We start from the raw sequence: 14,191 nt of genomic DNA on the forward strand, positions 1-14,191 counted from the left end.
GAAGAGGTACAAGGGCAGGTGCTATTTACATAAAGTACATACACAGTTCACATGTACAGTATTTGTACAGTATATACACTGTATACTGGCTGTTCTACCTAGCTTCACCCAGAAGAACGATAAAATGTACATGACATGCGTAAAATAAGTAAAAAAGTAGATCTGACACTTATGATAACCTGATTGAGGCAGAAAGATGTACCTTTTTGTACTATTTAGCATCTTAGTGCTTCTGAGCTTAAGCCCTCTCAAAATTTTATTGTGAAGTTAAGTGTAAGAAATTATTTTGTGCCAAGGAAGAATGCTGTAGAAGAGTAGTGATCTTTATCTCAATAGTTCAGTAATAATTTTGAAATACTATAGAATGTGAAGAATGCTCCACAGTTGTAACATAGAACCCAATCACTGAGAGTCAAATGTGGGTCAAGCAGCACACACACTCTCCTCCTCCCTGAGCAGAGCTCCTGGCAAGTCCCCATGAAGTGTCCATCCACTCTCACTCCTATCAACTCAAAAGACTTTTATTACTCCAGCTCAAGCACAGATCTCATCACAAATGGATTGTTTGCTTGCTTATTATTTGCCCTAGACAAAAATTGACTATGGCCTTTTTTGTTCATCATAAAATGAGAATTCAGAAAAAAGGGAGCAGGTTTTCGATGAGAACAAATGTTAGAAACTTCATGTGCAACAAAATCTCATTTTTTTTCAACAGGCTTAAAAAATTATCAGTAATTATTGTGGTGAATAAACACCTAAAATTTGTGTTGTTTTATACACATTCATTTCTAATTCTTTGAAGTGAAAATCACATCAATATTGTGTTGTATTCTGGAAATATTGAGGTTAAAAGACACAAATGTCCAAAAACAAAATGGCAACTTTTACTAAGGTTGTCACAGTTTTTATTTTTTTATATATATTAATAAGTAGAAAATATAAAATTTTATTAGATTAAATTAAGAATTAGACTATACTGGAAATAACTGCAAAGTTTTGTTGAAACAAGTACAGTGCTTTTTTACATGATGACAGAAATTAAATTTTACATATACAGTGGTGTGAAAAACTACTTGCCCCCTTCCTGATTTCTTATTCTTTTGCATGTTTGTCACACAAAATGTTTCTGATCATCAAACACATTTAACCATTAGTCAAATATAACACAAGTAAACACAAAATGCAGTTTTTAAATGATGGTTTTTATTATTTAGGGAGAAAAAAAATCCAAACCTACATGGCCCTGTGTGAAAAAGTAATTGCCCCCTTGTTAAAAAATAACCTAACTGTGGTGTATCACACCTGAGTTCAATTTCCGTAGCCACCCCCAGGCCTGATTACTGCCACACCTGTTTCAATCAAGAAATCACTTAAATAGGAGCTGCCTGACACAGAGAAGTAGACCAAAAGCACCTCAAAAGCTAGACATCATGCCAAGATCCAAAGAAATTCAGGAACAAATGAGAACAGAAGTAATTGAGATCTATCAGTCTGGTAAAGGTTATAAAGCCATTTCTAAAGCTTTGGGACTCCAGCGAACCACAGTGAGAGCCATTATCCACAAATGGCAAAAACATGGAACAGTGGTGAACCTTCCCAGGAGTAGCCGGCCGACCAAAATTACCCCAAAAGCGCAGAGACGACTCATCCGAGAGGTCACAAAAGACCCCAGGACAACGTCTAAAGAACTGTAGGCCTCACTTGCCTCAATTAAGGTCAGTGTTCACGACTCCACCATAAGAAAGAGACTGGGCAAAAACGGCCTGCATGGCAGATGTCCAAGACGCAAACCACTGTTAAGCAAAAAGAACATTAGGGCTCGTCTCAATTTTGCTAAGAAACATCTCAATGATTGCCAAGACTTTTGGGAAAATACCTTGTGGACTGATGAGACAAAAGTTGAACTTTTTGGAAGGCAAATGTCCCGTTACATCTGGCGTAAAAGGAACACAGCATTTCAGAAAAAGAACATCATACCAAAAGTAAAATATGGTGGTGGTAGTGTGATGGTCTGGGGTTGTTTTGCTGGTTCAGGACCTGGAAGGCTTGCTGTGATAGATGGAACCATGAATTCTACTGTCTACCAAAAAATCCTGAAGGAGAATGTCCGGCCATCTGTTCGTCAACTCAAGCTGAAGCGATCTTGGGTGCTGCAACAGGACAATGACCCAAAACACACCAGCAAATCCACCTCTGAATGGCTGAAGAAAAACAAAATGAAGACTTTGGAGTGGCCTAGTCAAAGTCCTGACCTGAATCCAATTGAGATGCTATGGCATGACCTTAAAAAGGCGGTTCATGCTAGAAAACCCTCAAATAAAGCTGAATTACAACAATTTTGCAAAGATGAGTGGGCCAAAATTCCTCCAGAGCGCTGTAAAAGACTCATTGCAAGTTATCGCAAACGCTTGATTGCAGTTATTGCTGCTAAGGGTGGCCCAACCAGTTATTAGGTTCAGGGGGCAATTACTTTTTCACACAGGGCCATGTAGGTTTGGATTTTTTTTTCTCCCTAAATAATAAAAACCACCATTTACAAACTGCATTTTGTGTTTACTTGTGTTATATTTGACTAATGGTTAAATGTGTTTGATGATCAGAAACATTTTGTGTGACAAACATGCAAAAGAATAAGAAATCAGGAAGGGGGCAAATAGTTTTTCACACCACTGTAGAGATATACACATATAATGCTTATGTGAGTGCATGCATGTGTGTGTGGGTGTGTGTGTGTGAGTGAGTGTCTGAATTCTCCTACATTACTTTAAAGCATGGACAATTTAAAGCATCTATATTGGGGGTGTGGCAGTGGGGGATTGGTGTGTCAGGGTAGAATTCATAGCATGATTCAAAGGTGGTTCATTCAAAGGTGATTTAAAATTCCAAAAATCACAATGTTGTATTGGTATCCAAAGTTACCAATTACATTTACTCAGTCAGATATGGCGTCCTCAGTTTTTCTCTTTCTATCGTCTTCTGAACAAAAGTGACTTGGCATAAAAAAAAAATGTACTTTATGCTATTTATATTGTGGCTTGACTATCTTAATACATAATTCGCCTGCCTCCTCACTCACTCACTCACTCATGTCCGTCCGAAGCCGAATGCGCAGTTGCCTTCTGCGCACGTCCGAAGCCAAATGTGCAGTCGCCTTCTGCGCAGCTGCCTGAAAAACCTTATGAGACCGACATCCAACCCCAACATCGCGGCAGGCGGCGGATTTACGGCTGCGAAAATTCAAATAGAAAGGCGACTTCAATTAAAGCTCTAGAGGCCTGAAAGGCGACTTCGACTACAGCTCGAGGCCTAATTACGCATTCTGATTCAATTACGTATTCATTCAATACATCTATATCAGGTTTGTGGTTCTTATACTTATTACTATTCCATATTGTACTGGAACATTCATCATTCAATATTATACTACTAGCCAACCCGCGGCGTACCATACGCCGCATAATCAGGCCGCTTTTTTAATGATTTTTAAGCACAGGGAAAAAATTAACATATGAAAAATCCGTAATTTAATAAACCACCAAGAAAACGAGAGGAGAGGAGAAGGACTCCCATTACGCGCCGTCCGTCATGCTAGTCTGCTGATGTCTCGTTCAGTATGTACTGCCTGCTCATGTGCCCACCCCCAACTTGTCACCGGAGTCGTTTTTCTCTTTGCACACTCGATATGCACATGTGAGTCGCGTAGACTTTTCATTGTTGTTTGCGGTTCTGGCCGCTTTTCGCGTACTGATTTGTTCGGGAGTCACAGTTGAGAAACACTTTTTTAATGTCTTTTAAGCACAGGGGAAAAAATGAACATGTTGCCCGTGCTGCTGCTTTGCAGTAAGGAGACAGTGGAAGATTGTGCGTTCGCTTCCCGGTTCCTCCCTGTGTGGATAGCAAATAATCCGCGACAAACAAACTGTTTTACACGCTGCATACCAATCCGCGCATAATCATGCCGCTTTTTAAATGTTTTTTAAGCAGAGGGAAAAAAATGAACATTTTCAAAATCCGTAACGCGCATTCATGTCGGATTATTACATCCAGCTAGTCTGTTATACGGCTGCGTTTGAAAAACCGACTTATCCCTGATGAGTTTCACCGGCATTAATGATTAGTAATCTGGTTGGAACAAAACCCTGCAGCCACAGGGGTTGACCAGGACTGAGTTTGGGAAACACTGCTGAACACAGACGAAACCGACTCAGGTGAGGAGTTGGAGCGGGCAAAGTAGTTGTAGCTATTGATTATTCAGTGTTGTTTGCCTGGGTGTCTGATCTGCGTTGATTGACATGGCTCTTTTCTGCGTATCCCATGGTTGTCTTCCGGCAGTGTGAATGCCTCGAGAGACAGGGTGTCGCAGGTTTTCAATGGGGGACGCGGTCGGGTGTCATAACCAAAAAGAATAATGAAAAGTCAACATGGCTCAGAGGTGCATGTGGACTCATAGCACAGACGAAAGGGACTAACTGGGTGGTCGGTGAGTTTTTGCGTCTGGGCACATGAGCAGGCAGTATGAAATTCACACTGTGAATGCCTAGAGAGCGAGGCCGTGGAAAAAGGAGTGTTGGTGGGTGGGGAAACGTCTTCTGTGTTCCTGCAGAACCATCTAAGAAGACGCATGTTTGTCGCGGATGTGAATTGCTGTATGTAGCGTGTAAAACAGTTTGCTATGGTGCACGTGGTCGTGCGTTGTAAGCGAAAAGTCAACGTGCCTCAGAAGTGCATGTGTACTGTAGCCCCGACGAAGATAAATGACGGCGTTTTTTCCCAGTCGACGCGTCCAAGTTGGTGGGCGTGGCTCTGCGAGTTGTCGTCGTAATCCAATGGTCTTAGAGTTGGTGGCCATGGTTCCTTCCTGCGTGCGCCATGGGCAGCTTACTTGTCGGCGGCTTAGTGAATCCAAGCCCCTTCCAGCGTGCTTTCCATGGGTGGCTACTTGTCTTCCGGCTTAGTGAATTATATATATAGATAGGCCTGGAAAATTCATCAACTAACAGTACAAGCCTGTACAGTAATGAGTAAAGCAGACTACAATCATTACAAAACAACTTCTTCGCTACTTATCATTTGTTCTTCATACACAGCTGACACAAACTCGTGCCGGTTTCATCTTACGTTGTCGAAACGGGCTCTTTGTCTAGTATTGCATATTTTGCTCACCCAAACCCCTGACCTCCCCTGCAAACTTGCAATACCGGTGTATGATGGCCCTGGCTTTTTAAAAATTTAAGGCATTGCTTTGATAAAAATATAATGTAATTAGTTTATTTAAAAATTCATTATCTCTTGTACATAGTACAATAACATTCTTATTTTCCCACAAGACCAACAAGCACTATGCCTCCACTGTTCTTGTCAGAGAACCGAATTTCACTTGGTTATGTAAAATATCTCATCTGATTGTCTAAAAAAATTTTATCTGGTGAGAGTAACAGTTATATAACATCAAAGAATACAATAGGGAGTAATGCGTGAAAGAGCCAAGTTTCTTTTTGTATACATTTTTGCAAAACTCACTAAGAGTTTTTTTTTTCAGAACTTATTAAAATATTTTGAGGAGTGGAAGGAAAGAAAGAAACATTGCTCTTTAAGGTTTAACACATTAAAATACATGGAGGTATGGTTTTGCTGAAGACATACCCACAATGAGACAAAAAGACGTACTTCTAGACAAAAGCCATAATCCACCAAGGCAACAAAACTGTTGTATAAAATACGAATAGTAAAAAAAGAAAAAACTACCTGCAGTCTTCCAATTCAAACTTTGTTTGTGGCGCACTGATCCAACAGAGTGTAACTTCCACCCAGCTGATCTGTCAGCCTCCCATCAGCTACAGTGCACTCCTGCTGCCTGATGGAAAGTGTAGTTCCCTCATTGTCACAGCTACAAGTTTTCAGATGCGACAAACACATAGGGAGTGAAAAAAGGTTTATACATATTTTACGCTTTTTCCTGGCTCAGTGGCACAGATTTAACTGCTAGCTTAATGGTATAGTAGTGCAATTCTTATTGGAAGGGAAACAAATTTCACTCAAATTTCTGGCTCATCACTATTCTTAAGTTTACGTTTATTTACTTAGCAGGTATTTTTATCCAAAACAAATTGCAAAGAAGATCAACATAACCGAGTAACACCAGTCTATGTATGTTGCTATCGGCAGATAATGTAGGAACCTGAAAAGAAGGGTGGTTGTATACAAGACAGTCTGCTGCATTTTGGACTATGAACCAAGCTGTTCAGAGATGGGGATTTGAATAGACTGGCTGGCTGGGATAACAAGAAGCTCCATCTTTGCCATGTTGAGTTGTAAATGGTGGTTCTCCATCCAGGCTGAAATACAGTATCGGAGACTCTAGCTGATACCTTGTTGTCCTCAGGAGGGAATGACAGGTACAGCTGTGTATTATGAGCGTAGCACTTATATCAGAAATATGGAATTGGCTGATAGGGCCTAGTGAGGTGGTGTAGAGAGGGGAGAGAAAAAAGGACCCAGCACCAATCCTTAGGGCACTCACCTGCTTGCCTGGTGCACTCTTGACATCTCTCCTTACCAGAACACACTGTTGGAAATTAAATATCGTTTTGAACAGGACTATAGATGCTTTAAATAAAAGTATATGAGTAGATAATAAACTAAGTAGACATTAAACTATAAGAAGCACAGTTACTATTAACAGTTTCAAATATGCACAGAGTAAAAGTAAAGGTAAACGTATGCATAAATAGATAAATAACAAATGAAGTCACAGTAAAGATTACCGTCAATGTAATGGTCATGAGTTCCACATGGGTCATGTATGGTATGTGTGTGACTATGTGTATTTGATACAGATGTTCAGTTTAATCAGTGGTGGTTTCTGTTATAGGAAGGGGCAGTGATTACTGTGCATTTAATAAGCTAATTGCTTTGGAGCAAAAACTGCTCTTTGGCCTGGTAGTGCGGGCATGCAGGGATCTGAAATGCCTGCCACAGAGCAGAGGAGTAAAAATACTATGGCCGGGGTGGGTTGAATATTTACAAATGTTCTTTGCTTTTCTGCTGCAGTGTGTAGTGAAGATATCTTCCAGTGATGGTAGTTGAATGCCAGTAATTCTCTGAGGCGTTTTGATGATACACTGGAGGGTCTTCCTGTTCTCAGAGATGCAGCCAGAGTACCACACTGTAATGCAGTATGTGATGACAGACTCTGTCGTGCGCCTGTAGAAGTTAACCAGCAGCTGTTGTGGGAGCTGTGTATTCTTCAAGCTCCTCAGAAAGTGAAGCCTCTGAAGACCTTTCCTGGCTATTGCTGTCTTGTTTGTTGTCCATGACAGGTCCTGGCTGATGTGGACTCCCAAGAATCTGAAACTCTCAACTCTCTCCACACTCTCGCCATTGATGCTTATGGGTTGCTGACCATTGTAGTTCAGTCTCTTGAAGTCCAGAATCAGTTACTTTGTTTTTCTTGGAATTGAGTTCAAGGTTGTCATTCTGTCTCCAACTCTTCAGATTCTTGACTTCTTCTCTATAGGCTGTTTCGTCATTATTGGAGATCAGGCCTATCACTGTGGTGTTGTCTTCAAATTTTGTTATGATGTAGTATCATGGGTAGGTTTGCAGTCATTTGTGAAGAGGGAGTAAAGGGGAGGGCTCAGTACACAGCCCTGTAGTACCCCAGTGTTTAGTGTTGCTGATGAAGGTGCTTATCCATATGTACAGTTTGTGGTCTGCTAGTGAGAAAATCTAAAATCTATTTACACAGGTGTGAGTTGAGACCCAAGCTGTTTAGTTTGATAGCCAGTTTGATGGGGGTATGGTGCTGAAGGCAGAATTTTAATTGATGAACAGTATCCACACATAGCTGCCCCTCTGCTGAAGGTGTGATTAGGCAAGTGAGACAGTGTCCTCAGTTGACTTGTTTGCCCTGTATACGAACTGGTATTGGTCCATGGAGGTGGGGATGTTGCTCTTAATGTGTCTGAGGGCAAGTCATTCAATAGGGGTCAGGGCCTCCGGGTGATAATCACTCGGGGACCTCACCACTGCCTGTTTTGGAAGAGGGACAATTGTAGCGGACTTGAGGCAAGTGGGGATAATGGCCTGTTCTAAACAGGCTGGTGAACAGTGCTGTCAGCTGTTCTGCACAATGCTTCAGGACCAATCCAGGAACCCCATCAGGGGCAGATGCCTTATTAGGGTTAATATGGCTTAGATCCCATCTCACCTCATGTGCATTCAATGTCAGAGTGCATAATGGGGCCTCTTGCTGGGTTAGTTTGGTGATAGGTTGGTTTCTGTCCTTGTCAAACCATGTGAACAAGTGATTGAGGTCATCAGGAAGAAATTAGTTTCCAATGTTGGTTGAGCAGGTGTTACCCTTGTAGTCTGTGATGGACCTAATTCCCTGCCACATGCGTTGGGAGTCAGAGCTGTTAAAATGCCCCTCTATTTTTGCTTTGTAGCAGTGCTTTGCCTCCTTAACGCCTTTCTTCAGTTTGGACCTAACTGATTTGTAGGCCTCTGGGTCTCCCATACGGAAAGCAATGTCACATGCCTTCAATAGGTCTTGGACCGCCCTGTTCATCCAGGGTTTCCTATTAGGGAAAGTTTCCATGTTCTTAGTAATAGTGACATTGTCCATATAGAACATAATGTAGGATAAGACAGGGGAGGCATAGGCATTTAAGTCCATGTGATTGTCCTTTGTAGCTGTCTGTTTGAACAGCTCCCAATCGGTATCATCAAAGCAGTCCTGTAATTCATTTATGGCTCCTTCAGGCCAGACTCTGACTGGTTGTACATTAAGCTTTGTCCTGGCGATAAGGTCTTTGTATGCAGGAGTCAAAAGCAAAGAAATGTGATCAGACCCGGCTGAGCTGAGGGGATGGCGACACTGTGTAAGCATTCGCTATATTGCAATATATGTGATCCAGCGTATTATTCCATCTTGTTGGGAACCAATAAACTGATAAAATTTGGGGAGCACCATTTTAAAGTTGGTGAGATTAAAATTGCCTGCTAAGATAAACATGCTGTCCGGATGAATATTTTGCAGACTGTTTGTAGTATCATGCAGTTTAGTCAGTGCCAGCATGACATTAGGTTGTGGAGGGATATAAACTGTGGTGAGGAACACGACTGTAATTTCCCTTGGCAAATAAAAAGGTCTGTACTTCAGAGTTATGAATTCTAAGTCCAGAGAGTAATATTGTTAAGCAGTTACCGTGGGGGTGCACCACGCATTATTTACATATATGCACACCCTGCCACCTTTGTCCTTACCAGATTTAGCGGTCCGATCCAAGCGGTAAACAGTCTGGTTTGAAAGCTCAATAGCCGTATTGGGGTTGTTAGTGTTCAGCCAGGTTTCGATTAAAAAAGAGGTGCAGCTATTCATCCTGTGGGAAAAATCCACAGTCTCAGCTCATCGATCTTGTTGACTATAGACTGGGTGTTTGCAATGAACAGGCTGGGTAGAGCTGGCTTGTCCAGGGACCTCTTTCGTCTCGCATGAATGCCGGCTCTGTTTCCTCTCCCGTCTCCACCTGTGCCACCACCTTGCTGGAGTGGTAATACAGGTGGGCTTCGATGTGCTGAGAAGCTTACAGTATCTGGGATATTTGGATGTGGTGATGGAGTGATGGAATAAAGCCCTTCATTCCATATCCAGTATTTCTTGCAAACTGTATGTTATGTGAATAGTACTAGACTGAGTACAATTGCTCAGTGTGCTTACACGTACAATAGCAAAGATAAAATAAAGAAAAAAGTGACATCTAAATGGAGAGCTCTGGGACTTAATGTAGGACTCAAACAATCTGAGAGCAGTCCTAGTGATGCCAAGGTCAGAGAGGTTGGCAAGAAGGATCTCAGTATTGACTGTCAAACGCAGGGGAGAGATCTGGAAGTATCAGGACTGATGGTAGTTCTAGCAAACCGTAGTTGGTCAACCACAATCAGTAGAGCTGTCTCAGTAGAGTGGTTCCCTTTGAAGCCAGACTGGTAATTTGTTCTCTATAAGCAAAGAAGAGACTTGGCTAAAAGCAGCACTTTGAAGTGTTTTGGAAATAAGGAGAGGGTGTGACAGGCCTGTAATTACTAACTTGAGATGGATCACTTGTTTGTTTTTTGAGAAGGGTTAACATATTTAAATATGGTAGGAAAGGTACCTGAGATGAGTGAGGTGTTAATGATGTGTATAATTTCAAAAATAAGTGAGGGAGAGATAGTTTGAAGGAGACTTGAGAGGATGGGGTCAAGTGCACAGGTAATGGAGTGATTAGAGAGGAGGTAAGAAATAACTGGCAGAGTGACTGTGGAGAATGTTGGGTGATACTTGGGAAATGGCATAATGACTGGCAGTGATGATTTCCTGGAAAAGGTAGCAAAGTCATTGGCAGTCAAAGAGGTTAGAGGAAGAGTTTAAGGAGGAGGGGGTGAAAGCAGAGAATATAGAGCGTGTGTCAATAGCACTGTTAATCCTGGTCTGAGAGAAACTTATCTTAGCATTGGTGGTGTAAGAAGAGAAGGATGATAGAAGGGATTGATACTTATCCAGGTCTGCCTGAGCCTTTGACTTCTTCCATTTCCTTTCAGCTGTCCTAAGCTCTGTCCATTGACTACAAAATGCTTCAGAAATCCAGGAGCAGAAGGGTCTTTCACATGTAGGCTTGTAAAAGAGGGGGAAAGATATCATTTAGACAGGAGGACAGAGTCGAACAGAGTGTCTCTGACAGCATTGGTATCGAGAAAGGAGAAGTGTTTGGGAAGAGGGAGAGCAGAGGAGACTAGGGTAGAGAAACTGGTGGAAGAGAGGGAAAGAAGAGAGGTGATAATGGAAGGATTCAGTGATGGGAAGTAAAAGAGTGAGAAAAAGGTAGGAAGCAGAGAAAACTGAATGAGAAAACTACCAGTGGAGAGGCAGGTATGGATGAAGCTGATACTGAAGGAATGTGCTGTCATTGAGGTACCTTGATGAATCAGACGTAAATTGTCAGTGTTTCTTCCTCTCCTCTTCCTCTATTGTTAACAACAAGAATATATTTTGGAGACATGCTAAAGAAGAAGAGTAAGAGAAAAAACAGTTCCTTTGTTAAGTATGAGTGTCTGATGCCTTGTCTGGTGTCCTTGCTTGGTGGACTCACAAAGTTAGATCCACACAGGTAGACTCGCAGTCTTTACATGGGAGTCTTCACATGAGGAGGGCTGCACATGAGGGCTGTTGCTTGTGTGACAGCAACTTAAGCCTCTTTAAGTAAGGAGCAGCTAATTGAGCTCAACTGCGAATATCTAAGCAATCAGCAACACAAAGCAAGGGGGCGACTCTCGTTAAACAGATCAAAACTAGCAACCAAACAAAGATGCAGGTTGATGGTGTACTTAAGCACAGAAAGATATGCAGCAAAATAAACTTAATAATTACTAACAATAGTACAGGCCTGAATAATTCAGTATTCAGTAAACTTCAGTAAACCTTTGTCAAAACCATTTTCTGCTGTATCCACAGATGCAAATTAAATCTTTAGTATGCAAAGCAGAAGCATTTCTGACTTCACTGTGCTTTTATCTGAGATGGAAAGTTAGAACAGTGGAATCGTGTTTTGTGATCCAAGGAGTCAACATTTCAAATATTTTAGGAAAAAAAAACAGCCATTGTCTTCATAAAGGGAAAGAACCATCCAAGCTGTATCAGGTCCAAAAGACAGTGTTTATCACGGTATGTGTGTTTGTCAGTGCCCATGGCATGGGTAACTTGGACATCTGTGATGGTCCAGTAACATGGAAAGACATGTACAAATTGTGAAGTAGCATGTGCTGCAATCCAGATGTCGTCTTTTCCTGGGATATTCCTGTATTTTCCAGCAGGACAATGCTAAACCACATTCTGCCCAGACTACAAAATGCATGCCAGCAGTCCAGACCTGCCTCCAATTTAGAAAGTGTAGCAGATTGCAAAGCAAAAAATACATCAACAAAGACTCTGTACAGTTGTGCAGCTGAGGACCTGTTTAATAGATGAATGGGGAAAGTTCTGCTTGCTAAACTTAATAATGTTGCTTTCATTGTCCAAATGCTGAATAAATCTCTCTGTTATAAAAAAAAATCTTGGAAGGTTGGAAGGAGATGAGACATGATTTTCTCAGAGAGACACTTTCACGGCCCGTGAGACAAGTCTTTGTGCAAAGAGATTTAACCACGCCTGGGGACAGAAATAAAACAAAGAGTAGATGACAAAGTAGAATGTTGTAAAGAATTCAAAAACGTTGGCGTGGTACACATGCAGAGCAGGTTAGAGATAATGGAAATACGAAAATTCAAAAGTCTCAAAAAAAGGATAGTAAAGATCGCATTAGCGCAAACAATCAGAAATTATTACTCAGTGAAATAACGGAACAGCGAAAAGAGATTGAATACATTGTTCGGATTTAAACTTTAAGTTGTAGACTTGTAGATCGTCTAATTCATGTTGCCATCACGGAAAAAAAAGTAGTGTTTCTTCCCAATGAAGAGGTGTATCCGCAAGAATTAAAAGATTTGTTGCTTGTTGAAAGTGAAATTCCGTGAGAGAAAATTTCAAACATGCAGGAATTCATTTTTCATTTGTGTAAATGCTATAGTCAGACACATTTCTTGTAGAGAGAAAGAAACAGTATTCAGTCACGGGCAGTTATATGTTGTGTTGTCACGATGTTATTCCAAACACGGAATCAAAATTCAATGCGATATTGATGAAAAGGTAAAAGCGAAAAGAGATCGAATATATGGACATAGGTACTCCACGCGAGATGCAGATCACGCAGCATGGCAGCAGCAGCAAGCCAGCAGCTGATCGAGCAAAGAGGAGATTAAAAAAAAGCTCCCACTGTATCACCGTTTAAGAGGGGTTTCGGAGGAGTGACCACCTCTCCTTGGTGTGCGTTCCGCCCCCCTCTTCACAATGGAAGCGGCAGAGCCACGAAGTGGCTGGAGCGTAGTGCAGGCCTTGGGTATGGGCGTGCGAAGCGAGCAGGGGGCAAAGCCCCCTAGAGTTATTAAAAGAAATGGCAATGTTGTTCAGTGGTGAAAACCTGAATGTCCAACCTTTTCTGGTGAGTGTTGCAGCCATCAAATTTGACATGAGTGTATATTCAAAAAACAAATTCACAAGGTATAACATCAAATAATGTGTTGTTGTAGTGTTTTCAATATTGTAAGGGATATACAGAATTTACAAATCACTCCTTTTTGTTTTCATTAATATTTTTCATACTGTTCCAACTTTTTTTGGTTTTGGGGTTTAATCAATTAATATTTATGCTACTGGAACCTTCTAATGTTAATGTTAATGTGAAAATAGTGCCATGTTTGCTTAATATCATAGAAGAGCTCAGCTGATTTCATATTCTTTTTCTGTTTCCTAGCTGGACACCCAAGACTATAATGAAACATTCACAAAAAAACCTGAAGAAGCCAGGCTTATTTTTCTTTCTGACCTAACAGCATTTACAAAATATGGTGTCAGAATAACAGCCTATACTGGAAAAGACCATGATGCAAGGATTCATGGAAAAGCCTGCCCTCTAGTCATTGTCACAACAATGGAAGATAGTAAGTGCTTTTGCAAGTACTGTAATCTGTGGACTCATAAAGATGTTCATATGTGGGAATGATATCAGCTGATATTATAATTTTTATAATGAGGCAAACAGATTTCTTTCATTGATTTTAGTTGTTTATAGAATAAATGACACCATTATTATGAAGATTTCTTGTTGGTTTCCTGCATGTTCATAAAATTTACTAATAATGCAAAGGAGAAATCACTGCTTCTGTGAAAATGGAACCATTTTTATTAGATTAATTTATTTGCCACACTTTGTTTTATTTCATTATAAAGTTCTCTTCTGTCAAACAGAAAACCTTGAATTGCAGATTTTAATATTTTTCCTCTTCTTTCGTTAAATGTTCACATCACTTATAGGCAAACATGTAACCAGAGCAGCCACTTCAGCTATAAAGGATGCTGGCATATGCTGTGTTGAAAGTAGCATGGAAGACAAGAATGTTTTTATATACACCCTGCAAACTGCAATTCCTGGTGTAGAAGCCACTTAGCATCAGCCATACTATTTATTTCATTATGGTTAAAAAGTTTATTTGAGAAACTCCAGAGAAATTAAAATCAACTTCAAAACAAATTTAGTACAATCACTTTTTATTATCTGGT

General features: G+C 40.8%; 1 protein-coding gene across 1 annotated transcript in view; it reads left to right on the top strand.

Annotated features, from left to right (window-relative positions):
• Positions 1 to 14,191, top strand: part of ptprq (protein tyrosine phosphatase receptor type Q) — a 354,834-nt gene that overhangs the window by 263,534 nt on the left and 77,109 nt on the right. The window contains exon 48 of the mRNA XM_051930873.1: positions 13,386 to 13,572. Coding sequence (XP_051786833.1) covers positions 13,386 to 13,572 — 187 coding nt within the window. The remainder of the gene's footprint in view (positions 1 to 13,385; positions 13,573 to 14,191) is intronic.

This window comes from Erpetoichthys calabaricus, chromosome 1 (assembly GCF_900747795.2).
Source record: "Erpetoichthys calabaricus chromosome 1, fErpCal1.3, whole genome shotgun sequence".
Lineage (NCBI taxonomy): Eukaryota > Metazoa > Chordata > Cladistia > Polypteriformes > Polypteridae > Erpetoichthys > Erpetoichthys calabaricus.